The sequence below is a fragment of the Mustela lutreola genome, chromosome X (genome assembly GCF_030435805.1).
Source record: "Mustela lutreola isolate mMusLut2 chromosome X, mMusLut2.pri, whole genome shotgun sequence".
Lineage (NCBI taxonomy): Eukaryota > Metazoa > Chordata > Mammalia > Carnivora > Mustelidae > Mustela > Mustela lutreola.
Window position 1 is genome coordinate 103,487,196 of NC_081308.1, and position 22,685 is coordinate 103,509,880.

Sequence of the window (22,685 nt, forward strand, 5' to 3'; positions counted from 1 at the left end):
GTTCTTTACGTTGAAGGACTTATTTCTTATATCTAGGTTCTTAGAAACTAACTACCTCTTAAGCAACCCCAAATAAAGGTGTTAAACTACACACCCTTGTCAAAATTTCAAACTGACTGAAATTTTATGAGTAAAAGAACATTAAATAGCTGGGAAAAAAAAAGACTGGAAAAATACCTATAAGTTCAGCAGGCTTGTTCGGTCTTTTGTTAATGAATGTCTCAAATGCTTCCTTCATGGCATTGATAAATTTTTCATTTTTCAGAAAGCAAATATCAATTATATGGTCAACCTTATCTTTAAAATCCAGCAATTCTTGAACCATGGTTTTATCTTTTTCAGGATTAATTACAATAGTGCTGCCAAATGCCTAAAAAACAAAAATGACCACTTTTTAAAATTGGGATTATCTCTGATGAAAACAATTCCCAAATCATATTTTAAGTAGGTATACATATTTTTAAAATTCAAAATGTTAGAATAAAACTGTTCTGGAAGTCTGGAAAAGAAAAATAAAATCATTAAACATCAAGACTAATAACCATTTGTCTATAATCACAAAGGAAGGAATGACCCCTACTGGGTGTACAGCATTACAATGGGGCATTATTATGAGCCTCCAGGCTTTTGTCCCTACTTTTAAATTAGTCAGGTTTTAATTTTTTTTTTTTAATGGCAGTCTGGCTTCAGTGTAAGACTGAAGAAGGGAAAGAAATTTTGGACCCCAAAAAAGTCCTCTTTTGTCCCCCCACATTCACTGTTCTAAATATTAGAGCTAGAAATCCCATCAGACATCAATAAGATAACTTTTTTTGTGGATCTGTCACACAGCTATCATTCTCACGTTGACTGTCCTCAAAACTCCCATTACTTAAAAAAAAACAACTGGGTCTAACATGTAAGAAATGTTTGCTGATATGTACTGAGTGTATAGATTTTAAGACATAAGAGAAAAAATGACAGGTTGTTATTACCTTAATATATTCAATCCACTGCTGCAGGAGAACCTGAACCCCACCTCGAACTCTACTGAAGAGTTGATACAGAAGAGATAAATCTTGAATTCGATTTTCATCAAGGAGGTTATTTAAGCCTGGATTTTCAAACATTTTGCCATTAAAAATAGTGAACAAAAACGCCAGGCATTTTAATGAAAATTAAGTTAAATTATTATTGTGATACTGATCTAAACTATTACTAGTCTACGAATTTTAATATAAAGATTTGTTCTCTATTAAATCCAAACAGATAAATCACCTTTCCAAATGAAAACTAAATATAGGAAGCCTTAGTTTATATAAATACAAGAACAATTCTATAATTATTTGTGCCACTGAGCATGGTAGCTCAGATATAAACCAATTTGTAAAAACCTATTTACTCAAATACACATTATAAATAACTCACTCGTATGTGCAGTGGCCATACTACATCTGGCACTAATTAGTATATACATCACTGTATTTCAGAGTACTGGATATGGTCTGTAGTATTTCAAAAACCATGCATTAATAAGCCAAGTCTGAACAAGATTCAATGTATCTGATTTTCAGAACGAACTAATAGTATTCTGCATTAAGGTTCTAAAATATACCATTTTATATAAAACAAAAGATGGCTGGACAGAAAGTAAGGTTTCTGCCTATCTCTGGCACTGTCAAAGTAAAATTCAGGGTTTACCCTTATGATCACTCAGGATTAGAAGTGCTTGGTTTTGTAGGGAGAGGGTGGTTGGGTTATGGACATTAGGGAGGGTATGTGCTATGGTGAGTGCTGTGAAGTATTTAAACCTGGTGATTCACAGACCTGTACCCCTGGGGCTAATAATATATTATATGTTAATAAAAAATAAAAAATTTAAAAATTTAAAAAATATAGCAAAGAAAAAAAAAGAAGTCCTTGGTTTTATACGAGTACACTTTAGTGTAAGAAGAAATTCTTTTCTCTATTGTGGTCTTACAAATTAAGGAAAGAATTCCCACATTCCCTCTTTTGGGGTTTTTTATTGGTGTTAGTGGACCCCTCTCATTTTCAGTTCCTGTATCTTTAAGTTAAGCCAAGAACCATCTCCTCAAAGTTTACCATTGATACATGGGGAGAAAGGGTTATGTCCATTCTCAGAAAAGCAGCCACAAGTATCAAACTTCTCAAAAGGGTAATCCTTAAGAATTTTTTTTTTTTACTTATTTGCTGCTACCATTTTAAAAGTGATCTCTTTACCAACTGGTCAATTACCTTTCTGAAGAATTGCGGTTAGGTGTTCACCTAGAAGTTGTTTTTCTACAGTGGCAATTAATGACTTCCTACAAGGAAAAAAAGGTTTAGAATTACTGACATTTGACTTTGCTGAAAACTTAAAAGTCTTTCTGGGGGTGGGGGTGGGGGAACAAACAGCTTGATGCTGCTGCACCTTTTTTTAAGGAGCACAAAGGGATGCCTGGCTGGTTCAGACAGTTAGGTGCCTGACTCTCGATTTGGGCTCAGGTCATTTATCTCGGGCTTGTGGAATCAAGCTCCCACATGGCGCTCCACACTCAGAGGGGAGTGTACTTCGGATTTGCTTTCTCCCTCTCCCCCAGTTCTCTCTCTAAAATGGATAAGTAAATCCTTAAAAAAAATAAAATAGAGAGATGGGGGGGGCGCCTGGGTGGCTCAGTGGGTTAAGCCGCTGCCTTCGGCTCAGGTCATGATCTCAGGGTCCTGGGATCGAGTCCCACATCGGGCTCTCTGCTCAGCGGGGGGCCTGCTTCCCTTCCTCTCTATCTGCCTGCCTCTGTCTACTTGTGTTCTCTGTCTGTCAAATAAATAAATAAAATCTTAAAAAAAAAAAAAAAAAAGAGAGATGTGGGGAGGAGAGGGAGAGAAAGAATCCCAAGCAGGCTCCACGCTCAGTGCCTGAGCCTGACTCAGGGTTCCATCTCAATACTCTGACATCATGCATAACCTGAGCCAAAAGCAAGAGCAGGGATGCTTAACCAACTGAGGAACCCAAGCACCCCTCAAATAGCTTGTGTTATGTCAATTTCAATATCCCTATCCTCTGTTTAAATGTATTGGTGCTCAGAATTACTTTACTCATACCATAAGAAGGGGGGGCGCCTTGGTGGCTCAGTGGGTTAAGCCTCTGCCTTTGGCTCAGGTCATGGTCTCAGGGTCCTGGGATTGAGCCCTGCATTGGGATCTCTGCTCAGCAGAGAGCTGCTTCCCCTCTCTCTCTGCCTGCCTCTCTGCCTACCTGTGATCTCTTTCTCTCCCTCTGTCAAATAAATAAATAAAATCTTTTTAAAAAATAAGTATTTCCATGGTCTTGCTGTGGCTGGCTTTTTCCAAGTTTCTCTGCTTTTATTAGGAAAGTAGTTATCTATGCTGCTTACAGGAACTCCTTGGTCGGTAATATTTAGGAAAGCAAAGAAACAGTTTCTCCTCCAAACATCTACTGAACTTTAAACAGCCTTTAGATTTCAAAGATCACATCAGGTTCTAATATAATTTTTTTTTCATTTTTTACAGAAGTAAGCTCTACCCCCAGCATGGGGCTTGAACTCATGACTCTGAGATCAAGAGTCACATGCTCTACCAACTGAACCAGCCAGGTGCTCCTGTAGTAATATTAAATTTAAATTTTTATATTTAAATTTTTAAACACACACACATACACACATTAGATTTACCTGATTAAATCTAATTAACTGGGGCAAACAAAATTTGTATAGAGAAAATAACTGTTAAAAATTTAAGTACCTTAAGTGATTCAACGACACTGGTTAAAGTCTATTAGGCTAATATAATACTTACTGGGTGGTCTGATCTAAGTAAGTAATAAGTCTGTCTGCTTCTTCTTCTAGACGTTTGTTAACATGATGAAGATATTCAGGAACCTACAAAGACAGTTTTTTTTATATTATTGTTTTCCTCCCCATAAATCCTTCAGAAAATGTCAAGTCCAAAAGACCCCGGGAGCAGCCCTGTCCAATGTGACAGGGTTGAATCATATATAAACTATAAATAGTTTATGATCCAGAATTATAGCCTCTAAGAAGAGAGAAAAGAAAGGAGCACCTAAATGAGAAAAAAAGCATCACAATGTTGTCAAGATAAATGCCAAGGGCAGCTTGTGTTCTAGAATGTAAGGTCTATCGTGAGACATAGTGGATTTATTAATCATGATTTTTAAATACCTCTCTTTCCTGCATTAATTTTTGGCCTTCAGCTGCATAGAGCCGGTTAGTTTCTTCCAAAAATCGTTGTTCAAAAGAATCCTGATAAATCTGGGAGGAGGGATGAAAATAAAGGAGTTCATTTATTCAATAAATATTTATTAAATTGCCTCTATATGAACAGCACTATGAATCTGTTTTTTAAACACCAAACTAGGAATAGCAATCAGCTCTGTAATTGAAGTTAACTTACTTGCAAATCAGAGAGCATGCTTAAAAGGCTTCGGAGTAAACTTCTATCAATTGCTTCACCATTCCTTTCCCTCTCAATCAAGAGAAGAATGCCATCAATTGTCTTATTCTGGACTTTCTGATCACTTATAATATGAGCCCTAAATAACTCCAGTCCCATGTCCCTAAAATAAAAAATATATAGGATCAAAATTAATTGACAACAATACCACTTCTAGAGAGGTCTGCTTAACTTCTCACTGCATGTTAATTAGGGCTTGAGATCTGAAGCAGCAATTGTAAAAAGATAAAATCCACAAATTAAATTTTACACATTATTAGAGTTAAAGCATACAGGAAACTCATTTAGTCTTTAATGAGAACTGAAGCTAAATTCCTGTCTTTCTCCATAACTAAGTTTTGTATTACTTCCTTTGGTGGATTTCTTCCTTGGTCAAATCATGAGACAAAATTAGTTCAAAGACAAAATGGCTTTCACTGTACTGGTAATGAAGGCTTAATTGGTCATTTGTCATCTGGCTTCAGTACTCAAAAATCAGTAAACTCTCTGATAATTGCTGTAGGTAGATGATAGGCACAAGGTGGGGGAAAGAGCTCATTATACTATTCTATTTTTGTGTTTACATGGAATTTTCCATGGCAATGTTAACAGATAATGAGCAAATTCCTGGTAAGCAACAAAATCCATAGCAATGTTAGCACATAATGAGCAAACTCTTGATAAGCAACAAAATAATGCACACTCTTAGACAGTCCAGAGCAAACTTTAATCCCCTTAGCTAACAAAAAAACTTCTTCATTAAGTTATTATATGCTCAGGGAATGTTAGCTATCACCAGTATTGGACTAGGCAAAACTAGGTAAAACTGCTATAAATACAAGTCTAGAAGCCAAATTTGAGTTTTGGGGAGAATATTCATAGTACCACTTACTCTCTTTCCATTAGTGTAATTAAGATTTGACTATGATTTGTAACAAATTTTTTTGCATTTTTTTCTGGCATCCTTACCAAATGGAGGGTAGCATTGAATTTTGCAGAACGTAAGTTCTATCCAGAAACAGAAAAATGCTCCTGATCATGATCTGCCAACAAAAAAGAAATCGATTTTTATATTTTGTTAAGCTGAAACATTTGCTCTTGATTAAATAATAAAATTGCAGGGTTTACTTTTACATATACTAGACTACTACATACAGATAAAGAAATCTACCTGAGAATATGCCCAAATCATTTTTATTAAACTATTCTATTGTCTTAATCCTTGCTGTAGTTTCTAGAAGAGGGACACTTAAAATGGTCCTAAGACTTCTCTGCAACTTGAGATGTAACTGAAAATAAAAACAGGGAATTAAGGGGACACATATATAATTCTTCCTCAGTAACAAAGCTCATTCAGGATGAAGGTGCCCTAAATTGTACATGTGTGGTTTTGGGTAGGGGGATTTTTAGATTTTTTTTTTAGTTTGCAGAATATAAGGTATTAAAAAAAATACCAGATTAAGGAGAAAGGAAAAAGTGGTGATGTGAAGAACTAGGCAGGACCCACCAGGTACCTTCACAGGCAATGGAGTAGGTGGGTAGGACATCCATCACGACTAACAGACAAATATGTAACTTTTAAAAAAATGAGGTACTTTTTGGTTAAGTGTGACAAAAATGATCCTAAGGTGCAAGTCAATTTAAAATGGTGGTTTCCCTATAACCTACAGTTTTAAACTAGAAAACTTAAACCAAATTAGTGTTCAATTCAGAAAAAGAGTGGATATTGAGGCACTACCCCCCACCACACTGCAAAGCTTTTAAAACTAACATCCACGTATTTGAAAAAATTTATTTAACTACAATATTTAGCTGAAACATAATACTTTTTCCAGCTTACCATTTGTCTGCAATGGTTTTGCCAGCATCTATCAATTTTCTTTAGAAAAAGAACACTATCCAATGAATCCCTGAGACACGTCAAGGATATTTTTAAGTGCTTAGTACAAATAATATAAAAAATGTAAGAGCAGGGGCGCCTGGGTGGCTCAGTGGGTTAAAGTCTCTGCTTTCGGCTCAGGTCATGATCCCAGGGTCCTGGGATAGAGCCCCGCATCAGGCTCTCTGCTCAGCAGGGAGCCTGCTTCCCCCCTCTCTCTCTCTGCCTGCCTCTCTGCCTACTTGTGATCTCTGTCAAATAAATAAATAAAATCTTTAAAAAAAAGAAAAAGAAATGTAAGAGCATATTTGTCTTAAATAGGGAGCATCACACACTAAATAAAAATAGGCACGCCTGGGTGGCTCAGTCAGTTAGGTGCCTGCCTTCAGCCCAGATCATGATCCCAGGGTTCTAGGATCAAGTCACTTATGGGGCTCCTTGCTCAGCGGGGAGCCTGCTTCTCCCCCTGCCTGTGCTCACTCCCTCTTGCAAACAGATAAAATCTTAAAAAAAAATCTAAATAGCACTTACAGAACAAAATGCTATTCCTTAAACTGTAAAAAAGTTTCAGGTTCCACTAAATACATTTTAGAGTAAGTCTTACACATAAGAGAGCATTATGTTGGTTACGATTTCCCTTAGATTATTTTTCCTTAAATGGAAATTTGTCTGGACAAAAAGGGTAAAGACATAAGGACATCTTATTTGCACTAACATCACAATGCAGACTTGGAACTTAAAGTTGAAAAGTCAACAACTCTTTTCTTATTTCTCCAGAACTGTAAGGAACAATAACAAATCTACAAAACACAGGCAACTTCATTTCAAGTTGGGTTAAATAGTGAGGGATAAGGAAGGAGGAAACTGATAAAAATATAGTATTTTTGGTTTTTAAAAGGATATTCTCTGAACTGGTGAATTTGTGCTTTGATGTGATCTTCACAAATCTGTCTCAGCTGTTTGTACAAGTTTGCAGAAATCTTGTAGGAACAGAGATTTTCTACAGCCTGCAAGATTAAACACATATATGTTTAAGGAGAAAATGGGGTTATTGATAATTTATATCAAATTCTTATTATTTTAATATTTTAAATTGTTTTATTAAAAAGGGTATTTAACCATTTAAAACACAGTAAAGTAACAAAATATGAATGTGAGTGAACTTTTTCATAACCGATGTACCAAAAAAAACCAACTAATACATTTATTATGGCTGTTCAGGTTAAGGATGGACAGAATCAAGCCAAGTCCTACCCTGTGGAGACATTCAATTTATAACATGACTACACATCAATGCTGTCTTGTTCTTAAAAATGTTAATTGTTTTCATAAGCAGAATTCCATTCTGAGTTTAAAAAACAGTTTCACCAATGTTTATCCGATGGATTGGACAGTCTGACTGCCACTGAGTTAAAACTTACACTTTGTTTGGTTTTCTTTGAACAATGGATTCTTGCTAGCAGTATTAGGAATATGATGTAAACACCAAGTATTTTTCTCTAATATTTCAGATTATGAATGTTTAAATATAAAGGTTTGAGAATTTGTACAATTAAGTAAACATTAATTACACCAGAAATGACTATTTTTACTTCATTCTAATATTTTAACTTGTCTTCTTTTATACCCAGATCCCAAAAGGACAAACTTCAGATTTCTTTTAGTTTCTTGTTACATGTATCAAAGACTTTCAATTTTAAGACAACATGCATGGTAAAACTCTTTGGATGAACTCTGATACAATCTATAATTCCAACTAGTAATGACTTAAGTTTAACACCAGGATTCCTTCCTCACCACAACAAAAGGCAGAAAATCAATTAAAATTGACTCTAAGGGAGGATCCAAGTTCCATAGGTTAGTGGGAATTTTATAAATACTTACCTACTCGGAAGTCACATTCCCAGCATGCAGGGCCAGTAAACAAATTAGCAAATGAAAAGAAAGCTTAAAGAAAACCACTTATATCATTGCAGGAAAGTCACTGCACCTCACCAGGCACAGCAGGCCAATTAGATCCAGTAGCTAAGGAGGAAGGAATAAGACCACTGATTCTCCTCTGGCCACTTTCCATGGGGTTAGGTTAGGCCCCAAGTACCTAAAGGGTGGATTTATGCTTATTTCTGAGCCTTTCTGTTCACACTGGTTCTCTATGGACTCTTCCCCTTCCTTCTTTAGTATTCTTCTCATTGTATCCAATGTTCCTTTTGAAGGACTCATTTTCTCAGCATTTCTCATTTCCCTGCTTAGATTCTGTCTTTGTACTTATCTCAACCACATTTCCCACTTCAGTACTTCTCCAGCTCCCTCTTCTCCCATTCTCTTCTGCTGTGTTTCTCTTTATCTTCTCACACAAGATACCATATTCCTTTACTACTCAGCTAGGTTCCACCTCTTCCAATAAGCTCTGTTTAACTGCCTCACCTGGCACTATCACCAATCATAACACATTGACTTGTCACCGAGTCAATACTGTATCTTTTTTTAAAAGATTTTATTTATTTGTCAGAGAGAGAAAGAGGGAGTGCACAAACAGGCAGAGTGGCAGGCAGAGGCAGAGAAGCAGGCTCCCTGCTGAGCAAGGAGCTGGATGCAGGACTCCCAGGACCCTGGGATCATGACCTGAGCTGAAGGCAGTGGCTTAACCAACTGAGCCACCCAGGCGTCCCAATACTGTATCTTATTTTAAATACTCCATTTGTGTATATCTCATCCCCCAATTCTCCTTAATGAGAAAAAGACCCTATGTGCTCGTTCATGTACCCACATATTCTTTTAATGCTTTTGGAGGCTTAAACCAGGCAATATGGTTAAATACCAGAAAAACTAATGTACTTACAACCAGCAATGTGTCCTACACATAGAAGAGGTTTATAGTGTAAGGAGAAAACTGATCAGAAAACACAGAATTACAAAACATTGTGTTAGGTGCTATGATGAGGGTAAGCATCGAGGCAAAGGCCCTAACCCAGTTTCTTTAGGACTGGAGCAAGTCAGGAAAGGTTTCCTGAGCAGAGGTAAAAAGGTAGAATCCCAAAGACCAGAGGAAAATGAAGAGCTAGTGGGAATAATGACAAAGAGAGAATTAAGCTGAGCTTTATATGCAATCTCCTCCATGTTTAGTTAAGAGAGTTACTTAAGATGTTAGAGGCAAGAAAAGCAGGAATGGGAGCATCTAAGGTGAGTCTTGAAGGTCAAACTGGAACTGAACACTCTGCTTCTCTAGTTAGCATTGACTGCTTCTTAACATATATAGACCAGATCTAGTAATTTCCCTTCCTTAACAACCCTTCATTAAGCTCCTCAAATACTATTATGGAGAAATTCCATAATAGGTATTAAAAAATACAAAGGACTGGGGCACCTGACTGGCTCAGTCAGTGGAGCATGCGATCTTGATCCTGGGATTGTGGTTCAAGACATGTGCTGAGTATTGTGATTACTCAAAAAAAAAGAATTCTTAAAAAAAATCTTTTAAAAAGTATAAAGGACTGAACCATGTGCTGCATGGTCTAATATCATTTATGTAAAAAAGACAAAATAATAAAAACACACAGTTATTTACACCACTGAAAAAGATACTCCCCAAACTAATGTTTGTGGATAGAGGAACTAGCTGGGGGGAGGTCGGTAGAAAACAGGGTGGAAGTGAAACTTTTCACTACATGCTCTGTAATACTTTATGGGTTTTGAACCAGATGAATACATTAAATACTCAAAAAACTTAAATATTCACCTCACCCAATAAACCTTTTCTATCTTCCCCACCACCACAGTTTTCAGCATGGCATTCAAGGCTCATTCTTACCATTTTAGTAGTCTCATGTCTGTTTATAATCTTCCATACACACCATGATCTAAACACTCTGCTTTACTTACTTTTTAAAGCAAGATTTGTTTGAAGCAGTCATGTGTGCCTAAAACAGGGGCTTCCAAAAATTTTTGACAAGCCACAACAAGAAGTATATTTTATGTCACAATCTATTGTACGTAAAAAAAATTTATGTAACTGAAACAAAATCTTCATGAGACTACGCTTATCGTTACTATGTGCGAAGATCTCTGATTATTTTCTATTTTGCCTTTTAAAAAAATGCTGGTTATTAGGGTGCCTTGGTGGCTCAGTTGGTTTAGCGTGTGCCTTTGGCTTGGGTCATGATTCCAGGATCCTGAGATAGAGCCCCACATCCTGCTCCCTGCTCAGTGGGGAGCCTAATTCTCCCTTCCTCTCTGTAGCTCCCCCTGCTTGTGTGCTCTGTCAAATAAATAAAATCTCTTTAAAAATAACAAAAAAATGCTGGTCACAAACTACTAATTTCATGAACCTACTAGAATATAATAAGCACCTCAGGGTCAGGCCTAAGTGATCTCTATATTCCCATGGCATCCACCCAGCTTTGCACACAGGAAGCAGTAACTGACTCAACAAGGACTGTTTACTAAGTAAGTACTCTGTACCCTGTTAGGTGCTAGGACAGAAACAAGACTAGGAAGGTGTTGAATCATTACTTAAAGTTTGGGATAAGCTCTATTTTATTCCAGATCTTTAAAATGCACTATTAGTATCAACTATTTTGTATCTCACTTCACATGCAACTATTTGTATCAAACAGACTCTACATAGTTTCATAAGTCTCTTAAATAAAACTTTCTTTTTACTCAAACTTCCAATCATTACTGGTAAAATACTAAGCCTTGAACCCTTCTTGAAGGTAATCAGATATAAAATAGAAACATTCTAGCAAGTTTCTAACCTTTATTCCTCTAAATCCCAGCCCCTATCCGCCAAAATCCATAAATGTCACATCAAAAAACATGTCTGAAAAAAGAAACACATGTTTGTTTGATACAAACAAAACCATACACTCCAAAGAAATGTAAACATGTAGCAAATGAAATGTAAAACTATAGTTCCTGAAATTTGATGCTTTGGGGAATACAGGATTTAAGAAACAGCAAAGGCACAAAAGATTGGATCTGGGACAAGGGAATGGAAATGAGGGTGAGCAGTATGGCTAGAATAAAAAATGAAGAGGATTAAAATAAGAATTAAAAAACACAAAGACTACAAACATAATTAAACATGGTTAAGGCAGGAAATCTAGAAACTTTTCTGACTTAATAATAGACACCCAGAAAGATAAATTCTCATCAGGGTCCTGAACTCTGGTCACTGACCTAATGGGTTGGGTCTTATTTTTCAAACTATATGTTTAAAGAAAGGAAAGCACACCATAAAGTTTCAAGAAATGATACGGCAATAAACTCTAAATTATCTTTTTACATTTAGTAAAAATGGCTGAAATAAGATACTTGAAAAATATCAGAAACTAAGAACTTGCAGCAGTGAAGCCAGACATGAAATCTAATTTTTCTTTTTCTTTTTTTAAGATTTTATTTATTTGATAGAAGACACAGCAAGAGGGAACACAAGCAGGAAGAGTGGGAGAGGGAGAAGCAGGCCTCCTGCTGAGCAGGGAGGCCGATGTGGGGCTCGATACCAGGACCCTGGGAGATGTGGGGCTCAATACCAGGACCCTGGGATCACAGGACCCTGGGATCACGGACCGGAGCCGAAGTCAGACGCTTAACGACTGAGCCACCCAGGCGCCCCTCTAATTTTTCTTTTTACATCTAGTAACAGGGTTTAAGTTAGCTGAAAATTACCAAGGACTAAGAATTTGTAGTTGCACGCTTTAAATTGCAGGAATAATATTAAGTACTAACTCAATAGAGAGAAGCACTACAAAATGTAATAGACTAATCTTAAAAAAAAATCAAGATGGACGATAATTAAGCAACCTTATATAGAACACAATTAGCTACTCATCAATACAGAATACAGGGCGCCTGGGTGGCTCAGTGGGTTAAGCCGCTGCCTTCGGCTCAGGTCATGATCTCGGGGTCCTGGGATCGAGTCCCGCATCGGGCTCTCTGCTCAGCAGGGAGCCTGCTTCCTCCTCTCTCTCTGCCTGCCTCTCTGCCTACTTGTGATCTCTCTCTGTCAAATAAATAAATAAAATCTTTAAAAAAAAAAAAATACAGAATACAAAAGAGGCACCTAGGTGGCTCAATTGGTTGAGTGTCTGCCTTTGGCTCTGGTTGTGGTCCCGGGGTCCTGGGATCCATCCCCACGTGGAGCCCCACATTGGGCTCTCTGCTCAGCAGGGTGTCCGCTTTTCCCTCTGCCTCTCCCCACTGGCTTGTGTTATCACTTACTTTTTCTCTCAAATAAACAAAAAACCTTTAAAAAGTATATAGAATACAAAAGCTACTCATCGCTGCTAAGAATCTAACAGGTCTTCTGTAACCTCTGACTGTTTAAACCACCAGATTTTAAAAAAAATAAAAAATAAACTACCAGATTTTACAATGGGTAATAACCTACGCTGAGATGGACACACTCCTTGCTTCCAGTCTTACGGTCATCTACTTGATAAATGAGGTATTAGCAGAAAAGTTCATCATTTAAGATTTATTTCACAAAAAGCTAACCAAACAAGAGTTCCCATTAATAATAAATAAAACTATTTCCATTAGAATTGAAATATGGACTAGGCTTGCCTTCAAAGAAAATAGCTAGACATTTACACTAAGAATAAATGTTATACTTTCATATATAAACAACCAGCCAGCTCCAAAAAAAGGTAGCTGATTTAAAAACACTACACAGCTACTTATATAAAGGCTGAGAACAAGAGGAAAATAATCCAATAGCCAAAATTCCAACTATTATAAGATACCACATGTAAAAAACAAGACATATTCTTAAGAAGTAAAGGATACTGTTCCTAGAGAGCTCCTCTCTTTTTCTATTATTTTTTTCAATTTGGCTAATGGCATCTACTGACACATATTTGGAATGTAATCTATTTATCAGCCAGCTGTTCTGACCCAGTGTGGATTTAGAATTTTAAAACATGTGTGGCTTTAGAGCTGTATAATAAAGTACAATCTTAAAATAAAGGTATCTTTTAAAAAGGCTCACTTATTATTATCATCATCACTGATGACACCAATAAGTAGCAGACATTACAATAAGTAGTTTTTGCAGCATTTTGTTTACAACTCAACAATCCCGCTACATAGGTAATGTTGGTCTTCCCATTTTACAAATGAGGAAAACAAGGCGTGGAGAAGTAACTTGCCCAAAGTTATCATGAGTACCAGATCTCTAATCTAAGGCAGCTCAACTCAAAAGTCAGTGCAGTTAACTATACTACCTGTAGTCAATCAGAAACAAGCAAACAAACCAAAAAAGTGCCCCCAAATCAAAACATTAATCACTGCCTCGTATTTTGGGATTTCAAGGTTGTCTAGGAAAGGTAATTTTTTAAACTCAAGTACAATTCTCATTTAAAATCACTTTTGGGGGGCGCCTGGGTGGCTCAGTGGGTTAAGCCGCTGCCTTCGGCTCAGGTCATGATCTCAGGGTCCTGGGATCAAGTCCCGCATCGGGCTCTCTGCTCAGCAGGGAGCCTGCTTCCTTCTCTCTCTCTCTGCCTGCCTCTCAGTGTACTTGTAATTTCTCTCTGTCAAATAAATAAATAAGAAAGAAAATGGGTTGAGAAATTTAAAAAAATAATAATAATAAATAAATAAATAAATAAATAAAATCACTTTTGGGGGCGCCTGGGTGGCTCAGTGGGCTAAGCCGCTGCCTTCAGCTCGGGTCCTGATCTCAGGGTCCTGGGATCGAGCCCCGCGTCGGGCTCTCTGCTCAGCGGGGAGCCTGCTTCCTCCTCTCTCTCTGCCTGCCTCTCTGCCTACTTGTGATCTCTCTCTGTCAAGTAAATAAATAAAATCTTAAAAATAAATAAATAAATAAATAAAATCACTTTTGGAGCGCCTGGGTGGCTCAGTGGGTTAAAGCCTCTGCCTTCGGCTCAGGTCATGATCTCAGGGTCCTCGGATCGAGCCCCGCATCCGGCTTTCTGCTCAGCGGGGAGCCTGCTTCCCCCTCTCTCTCTACCTCTCTGCCTGCTCGTGATCTCTCTGTCAAATAAATAAATAAAATCTTTTAAAAAATAAATAAATAAATAAAATCACTTTTAACGGGGCACCTGGATGGCTCAATCATTAAGCGTCTGCCATCAGCTCAGGTCCTGATCCCAGGGTCCTGGATGGAACCCTGTGTTCCCTGCTCAGGATGGGCTCCCTGCTCTGCGGGGAATCTGCTTCTCCCTCTCCTACTACCCCTGCTTGCGTTCCCTCTCTCGATGTCTGTCTCTGTGTCAAATAAATAAAATCTTCAAAAAAGACCATTTTTAAAAATAAAAATCATTGAAAAAATATCTTTCACTTTTCTTGCAAATGCACTCAGAACATGTTCTTTTCTTTTTTAAGATTTTATTTATTTGACAGAGATCACAAGTAGGCAAAGAGGCACGCAGAGAGAGAGGAGAAAGCAGGCCTCCTGCCGAGCAGAGAGCCTGACGCAGGGCTCGATCCCAAGGCTCTGGGATCATGACCCAAGCCGAAGGCAGTTTCTTAACCCCCTGAGCCACCCAGGCACTCGACATGTTCTTTTCTATAAATTAAAAACTTAGGAAGGCAGTACAAGCAATCTGCACTAGGGACTTCTATGCTTAGGATTTAAAACAACGATTTTGCATGCACAGAAAAAAGTTCTTCATAGACATATGCCAAATAAGCATTTACTTCAGATATAAGGGAGGATGGGGGAATGAGGGGTTTGGTGAACTTTTCATTGGTATACTACATACTTCTATAGTTTCGATTTTAGGAGACTTAGGAGAATACTTTTTTTTTTTTTGGCCATTTCCCTCCCTCACCTACCCCCTCTTTAGGAGAGTACTTTTCATTTACATCTCAACCAGTCAAAATTCAACAAGCACCTGAAACCCAGATGGTATGAAAAAATTTTACTCCCTTATCTTTTTATCCCTTTTTGAACCTGAACTTCCAAAATAAACTTTCTGAGAATAATCCAGAGGAGCATTTATAAAGATTAAGGTCAAAAACAACAAAACAGCTAGAAACAAATGCTTTTGAATTTATTACAGCAGTAACAGTAAAATACTGTGAAAAGTGCAGAGAGCAGAAAGAACGCTGATTTTAGGCTAAAGAAATGCAACTGAACAATAGCAGGTAATAATTCTGAAGTAGAAGAAAATGAAAAAAAAATGTAAGCTATGAACTCTTGAAACATAAAAGAATTGAAGAGAATCAATTTAGCAGAAAAATATTTTTGAACCCAAAAGCTCTAGGAAAATATTCAAGGTAAAGTAAATAGGGTTCAATAACAATCACAATCAATATGCTATAAACAGGGGGCACCTGGGTGGCTCAGTGGGTTAAAGCCTCTGCCTTCAGCTCAGGTCATGATCCCACAGTCCTGGGATCGAGCCCCGCATTGGGCTCTCTGCTCAGCAGAGAGCTTTCCTAAGCTCTTCCTGCTTCCTAAAGAAGTGATCCTTTAAAACAATATGCTATAAACATAAAACATAAAATAACATTATTGAAACTAAAGTTGCTGTATACCACCATACCCAAATAAACACCGTACATACACACACGTGAAGGAAAAAATTACTTTCTTTGAGGACAGTTTTTTCCCTAAAGTGAACCGGTCTGCCTCTAACACTGCTCTACAGAGGTACTCAAAGTGCCACAGCATATTACTGAAGCAGCACAGGAGGAGAAGTGCACTGGCTTGAAACCTGGGCATCTCAATGGGAGTCTGGGCACATTATTTAACTTCCCTGACACTCAGTTTCCTGATCAATAGAGGAATAATAACTGCTACCATGTCTACTTCACAGTTTCTATAATGCTTAAAAGATAATAAAAGATAAACCTGATTTGTAGAGGACCATCTGCACTATATGAAGAAACGCCACGGGACTACATGATCTCTTAAGGCCTTTCCAACTCTAATTCCGTAATTCTACTTTTATTACTATACAGCCCAGGAGCCACATATGCAATATACCAACACAGCCATCTAAGGTGGGCTTCTCCTTAATAGCTTAGTACAGCTACTACCTGACACATTGTGTTATAGCGGTAATATTGTATGACATTATTACGTGCTGGGCATCATTCTGAGTGTTTCGCATGCACTGACTCATTCAGTTCTCACAGCAACAGAAACTCGTGATCTTAATTGACTTATTACAAGTGCAAAAGCCACACTGTGACTTATGAAAGAGCTTCACTAGTGATAACATCATCTTATATTTCTATAACATGGTGCCTCAAGGGGTTTCTCACATCTTAATTTGATTCTTAGAAGCAACCCCGTGAGGTAGGTAGGACAAGTACTCTTTTCCCTGTTTTACAGAGGAGGAAACTGAAGGTAAGGGAGGTCTAGTTTCTCGCTCAAGATCAGAAGGGTAATAGCCACCAAAAGAAGATCCCAAATCTGTCTTCGGACTCCTAATCCAGGTTGGGTTTGCCCATTACCATACCACCTCTGCAACTGAAATGAATAGATAAAAACAACAAATTCTCATCAATCAAAACAACTTAATTTCTTAGAAGGTACTTATCAATAAGAAAAACACAAACATAGTGCCTGGGTGGCACAGCCGGTTAAGCTTCTGACTCTTTGTTTTGGCTCAGGGTTATGATCTTGGGGACGACCCCGAGTCCTCACGACCCCACTCAGCAGAGTCTGCTTGAGATTCATTCTCCCTCTGCCCTCCCCCCTGCTCAATCGCATATGCCCTCGCTCTCTAAAATAAATCAATCTTTAAAAAAAAAAAAAAAACCACAAGCTACTGGTACTCCGAATTTTTTTTTATATGAAACTGCTTGTGCTACAATGGAAAGTAACTTCTTGAAGTGGTTGTGTCAAAAATACAGTAGGACGGGGTCCTTGGTTAGCTCAGTTAAGTGTCTAGCTTTGACTCAGGTCAAGATCTCAGGGTCCTGGGATCAAGCCCTTCACTGGACTCCCTGCTCAGCAGGGATCTGTTTCTCCCTCTCCCTCTGGTTCTCCTCCCAGCCCTGCTTGTTCATGTGCTCCCTAATAAAATCTTTAAAAAAATATATAGTAGGCAAAATATCATGGTAGTAAGCAGTCTAAATCAGTAATTGTTCTTAATAGTATATTTAAACTAAACAATTCAAGTATAGACCCATTTGTTAAGCAAAAAAACAAACCTGAACCTCACTGGATTACAATCTGATGCCAGTTTTTGGCTAAGGACTGTCTTGTAGCCCAGAAAATAAAACAAACATAAAGAGCAAGAAAAAGAAACAGCAAAGGACTACTAATAAGGAGGAGGGAGGATAAAGTATACAGAGAATATCTGCATTTCTTGAGGTCTTTCCTATAGGCAAGTAACACCACTTAGCAAGAAGTAACCTAATGGAATGACATGTCACCAGAAATTATCTTTGGGATCCGGGCTGTAGGACTCCATTATAGGTAAAACCTTGATTATACCGAGGTACTCCTCACTGTAAATCCTAATAAGGGTCTAAGATAAACCCAATATATTCCAATATGACCGTACTCATAGTTTGTCAGAATGTCAGTATGTCAGAATATGTAGTCTGATTATAAAAGAGTGCACAAATTCATCAAGAAATTTTCATTAGAGGGGCGCCTGGGTGGCTCAGTGGGTTAAAGCCTCTGCCTTCGGCTCAGGTCATGATCCCAGGGTTCTGGGATCGAGCCCCGCATCGGGCTCTCTGCTCAGAGGGGTGCCTGCTTCCTCCTCTCTCTCTGCCTGCCTCTCTGCCTACTTGTGATCTCTGTCTGTCAAATAGATAAATAAAATCTTTAAAAAAAAAAAAAAAGAAATTTTCATTAGAAGAAAACTGTAAGTCTATATAAAGATTCATTTCAAAGTAAAATCCATATACATACCACCTCAATTTAGGCTGGCCAAATCTGGTTATCCATGTTAATACATACCTGATAGAGTTCTTCTAAATTGTACTTAATTGAAGTACTATTCTGGATAGCTTCCACTGCTTCTTTCAGTTTCTGCCATGTTTCATCCGTGTAGTTCTCTGGTAATTTGGGCTTATCTAGATAATATGTACAAGGCTGATATCAGAATATGTAGCATACAGTAAGGAAAGGATCCATTAAGGTAAAATAATAGTATTACTGCTTCTTAAGGGTAAATTGTGATTTTTATAATTATTACATCTAAATATTAAAGTAGCTACTGTATTTAGGCTTAGCAGAAAGAATAAAATTTGAAATGCCACAATACTGTTTATGTCATTTCGACTCACCTATTAGAATGAAAGGTGAGGGGTGTTTTTTTTTTTTTTTGCAATTGACTGTATTGCTTCAAAAAATAAAAATTCAAGAATCACAAATAAAAAATAACAATCTTGATCTTATTCCATCACATGTAAAACCTAAGTTAGTCAACATGAATTCAGCACCTGAGATTTAAAACACTGAATGTCTACTATGCACAAGGCACTTTACAAACATCTTAATCTCCCTAACAATGCTCTAAGGAAGGTATTATTTATCCCTATCTTGCAACCAAGAAAACTAAGACTCATTTAGTAAGGCTTGCCCAAGGTCATCAACAGCTAATGGCAAAACTAGGATTCTAATCCAAGTCCGCTTGACCCTCACATTTATGTACCATCCACAAGCGGAGAGAAACATCTTCACCCAGGTTATAATTTAAACTACATCTACGAGGAGAGTGAAATTTTAAAAAATCAGAACATCCAAATGACTCCAGAACCTATGTAGCATTTTCAGAATGGAAAAGACTCTCTTAACCCAGGCTTTAAACTTCATTGACCAGCAACGAGTATTTTTTTTTAATTAAAACATCCTAATACCTTAACGATATGTTTTTAGTTTAAGAGGGAAAGAAAAAACCCAAACAAAATCTCAGAGACCAGTATGCAAATGAAATTAGGATCATAGCTCATCTCTTTAAAAATTCTTGGCTATTAAATCGATACACTTTGAGTGGAACAGTGAACACGCTAGTCAATTACAATACACATTTACTTCAGAAAGGTCTAATTAAATCAGAAAGATTACAACACTTAAGAACCTGGGGATGGGAGAAGAGTGATAGGAAAAAAAGAGAAGGTTAAAAACAAACACTATAATCCTCGGCTTTAAACAAAATTAAGCATGTTTCTGATTTCCACACTAATGCTGAAAACACAAGCATTGAGAATCTAATTTTCTCAATACTAATATTTAGCCACAAGACACTTATCTGGTAAATATTACTTCAGTTCATTCATTTACTTCTCCATTTAATAAACATCATCTATTACCTACCAGTTAAGGATGCTGAAAAACTAAGTCAGAAAAACAGAAACAGTCAACAGAAAAAAGTAATTCAGCTCACTTACGCTTTAAAAACTGTTGATTTTCTATGCACCAATACATTCATAATACTCTAGATCACGTACCTCAAACATAAAATGAACAAATTTTCCTAAAAACTGCAGGTCAGTACTTTAAAACCCACTTTAGTGAAAAAAATAATAGATGTAGTAATTGTTCCTATCTTTAGACTAGCGTACACAGAGTTACTACTTCTGTGTACACAGTATTTTTCACTTCCAAACCTTACCTTTGAAAAGAAATGCAGAGATCATAAATGTTTTTCTCCAAATGCTTACACAATTAGTTTCAAGAATATAGTACCCAACATTATCAATCTAACTATAAATCATCATTGAGCATGAAAAGATCACCATTGCTACCTGCATTTCTAGGGACTAGAGAATGTGGCCTACCGAAGCATAAAATAAAAATCCCAGCAGTGCCTGGGCTCACTATGCACCTGAAATAAATAAACCTCTTTAGAATACAAATTTCTCACCTGTATAATCCAGATCAATCATATTGATTGTCAGTGTTATAATAACAGATTAGATATAAGCTGAGCCAGATATCAAAATATTGCACAGAAACATTCGATGTATGCTTCAGCACAAGAATACTAACCACCCCCGGAAAATGAACCCTCCACCCAAAAAAGGACCTCCCTCCACCTCATTGATTATGCATAAAACATTAGGCCACCTCTATACTGTTTAATATATTAACATAAATAGAGCACGTGACCGCTCAAGTGTCAAATCCTTAGTAGGTGATTATGGATTTTGGCCTTGGTTACCTTTAAAGTTCTTGATCACTAACTTCTTAGCAGAGCCAGGCTTGCTGTTAGCAAAGCTAGAAGTGGTGGCAGAAGATTTGGCTAGGCCGTTTGCGTGATGCACCGAAGCCACAGAAGAGATTAATATACTCTTATTTTTAAGTTGCTGCTGCTGAGATGTTGCAGCAGTTGGTGAAGATGAGGAGGAAGAAGAGGAGGATTCCTCAGCCATCTTCGCATCAAACCCTACAAACTCCAGGGTGTCTTCAAAACGCAGCTTCTTCTGTATCGGTACGTGGCTGGAAGTAGCCACTGAAACCCCCAGGCAGAAGGACGAGGTTGAAGGGGATGCCGAATCCCTGGGTTGTAAAGGAGGAGTGGAGGAAGAGGAAGAGGCGGAATCAAAGTCTTCTCTCTCGTTACTACTGTTACTGCCGCTACTGCTGCTGCTGTTTAACTTTCTCTTCTTGGCAGAGGTGGGCGGAGTGGTGCTGGTATTACCATCAGTGGCAGATCTGACCTCCTGAGCAGCAGCAGCAGCTGAGGGATTGGGGGAAGAAAAACCTGTTGGAAACATGAAAATAGCGGGGTCAACAGGCAGAGGAGCATCAAAAACCTACGTTTATATGCCTGCGTGCGTGTAGGAGAGAAGGTGGCAATGCTAGAGGGGGAAGGGAAGAAAGAGAGGAGAAACACAGAGGACGAGAAGGAAAGTGAAGGGGGGGCTACACCGGGGGAATGGGAGGGTTTGGGAAGGCGGATAGGCTGACACCAGGAGTGAGCAGAACGAGGGGGGAGAGCGAATGAGGAGGCAGACAGGTAAACGGCTGTGCCGTCCCCCTCCCCTGCTTTTCGGTCTCTCTCCCCCCTCTCTGCAGGAGCGACTCAGTGAGTCTGTGAGGCTGCAGCTCCTCCTCCTTTTCTCCCTCTCTCTGGGAGGGGAGATGCCGTGGTTGGGGGGAGGGGGAAGGGGGAGGGGGAGAGAACCAGGGCTTGTTATTGTCAATAGCACAAGAGGCTAAAGATGGCGCCACTTCCGGTCACGCGGCGGCGAAGGAGGGGCAGCGTCGGTCCTCCGAAGTGGGGGGTGGAGAGAACACTGCGGGCGCCCGGGGGGCGGGGGAGCTGACTCCCGGGAAGGCGGCGGGAAAGCGGCAACTAAGGCGCCCAAGACACTCGTGCTCCTTCGCTCGCTCTCGCTGTCCTTCCCCCTCCCTCTTCCGCTCCCCTTCCCCGGCAGCACCGTCCTCCCCTGGCCCGCCGGTAACTCCCACCCCCTCCTTAACGGTCCCGCGGGGAGCTTCGCGCTGCAGCGCCCTTACCGGAAGTGACTGGGCAGACACTTTTCATAGCGCCCAGATCCCGAAGCCCCCAGGTCCGCAGGACTTGAGTGGGGGGGGTGGGGGAGGGAGAAAAGGGGGGGGGGAGAGAAGTGGAAAGGGAGGAGGGGGCGGGCTTTCTAGACACCTCCCGAGCTCCTGATTGGAGCTTTCTGAAGGCGAGGCGGGCCGGGTGGGGGGAAGGTGGCGGGAGAAGCAGCGGGAAGAAGCCTGAAGGGGAGGGAAGGTGGTGACGGCGAGGGGCGGGGTGAGCTAGCTGGGAAAAAAGAGGAGGAGGAAGAGAGGAAGGGAGGGAGTAAAAAGTTAGGGAACCGAGAATGGAAACTTTGAAAGAGATAAAGGAATAAGGAGGGGTTGTAAGGCAAGGGGAGTAACCCGGAATGGAGGAAAACATAATCATGGCATTATGCCTGGTGCTAAGCAGAAATGTCATGTTAAAATAGAAAAGAAAAAGATCTTAAGATACAAAGAAAATGAGTTTTTGCTTTGATTGAGCTATAAATTATGTCAAAGACACCTCTGATCCAATATGAATAGGGCCTGAGTTTTGATACCTTTCTTAGCAATGTAGCTGCAAATCTTTCTACCTTCCTAACAGGAGCATTTCCTAAGATGGCTGGCCAGAGTTACGGGTGCATTCTAAGGCCCAAGAAACAGGAAGGTAACTAACACCTCCCCCCAACACACACACACAGACACACACACACACTTCCCAGTACCAAGCCCAACCCTGATCTCCTCCGTCATCAATCCAGCAATTTACAGGGTAAACATAGCCTCTTTTACCAAATCTCAGTTCATACTGGAAGAACACATTTTAGGAGAATGACATTGGCAAAAATCAATGTGTTCTACCAATGTATTACACAAGCTCAAATTTCAAAATGGATAACTCATAAGAACAAACCTCTAAATTTGGTTAAGTTAGCAACAATAAACCTT

At 38.9% G+C, this 22,685-nt stretch overlaps 1 protein-coding gene across 5 annotated transcripts in view; it reads right to left on the reverse strand.

The window, feature by feature from the left end:
* CUL4B (cullin 4B) overlaps nt 1–22,685 on the reverse strand; it is a 109,085-nt gene that overhangs the window by 16,225 nt on the left and 70,175 nt on the right. For 3 of the 5 annotated variants that reach the window (XM_059158537.1, XM_059158538.1, XM_059158536.1), the window contains exons 2-12: nt 20,425–20,967; nt 18,219–18,334; nt 7,232–7,335; nt 6,290–6,359; nt 5,419–5,492; nt 4,411–4,573; nt 4,179–4,268; nt 3,796–3,878; nt 2,236–2,303; nt 975–1,093; nt 178–370 (exon numbers count right to left, since the gene is read on the reverse strand). In XM_059158537.1, coding sequence (XP_059014520.1) covers nt 178–370; nt 975–1,093; nt 2,236–2,303; nt 3,796–3,878; nt 4,179–4,268; nt 4,411–4,573; nt 5,419–5,492; nt 6,290–6,359; nt 7,232–7,335; nt 18,219–18,334; nt 20,425–20,967 — 1,623 coding nt within the window. Of the gene's footprint in view, nt 1–177; nt 371–974; nt 1,094–2,235; nt 2,304–3,795; nt 3,879–4,178; nt 4,269–4,410; nt 4,574–5,418; nt 5,493–6,289; nt 6,360–7,231; nt 7,336–18,218; nt 18,335–20,424; nt 20,968–21,725; nt 21,841–22,685 lie in introns of those variants that run through there. The other 2 variants (XM_059158540.1, XM_059158539.1) reach the window with 1 other exon arrangement.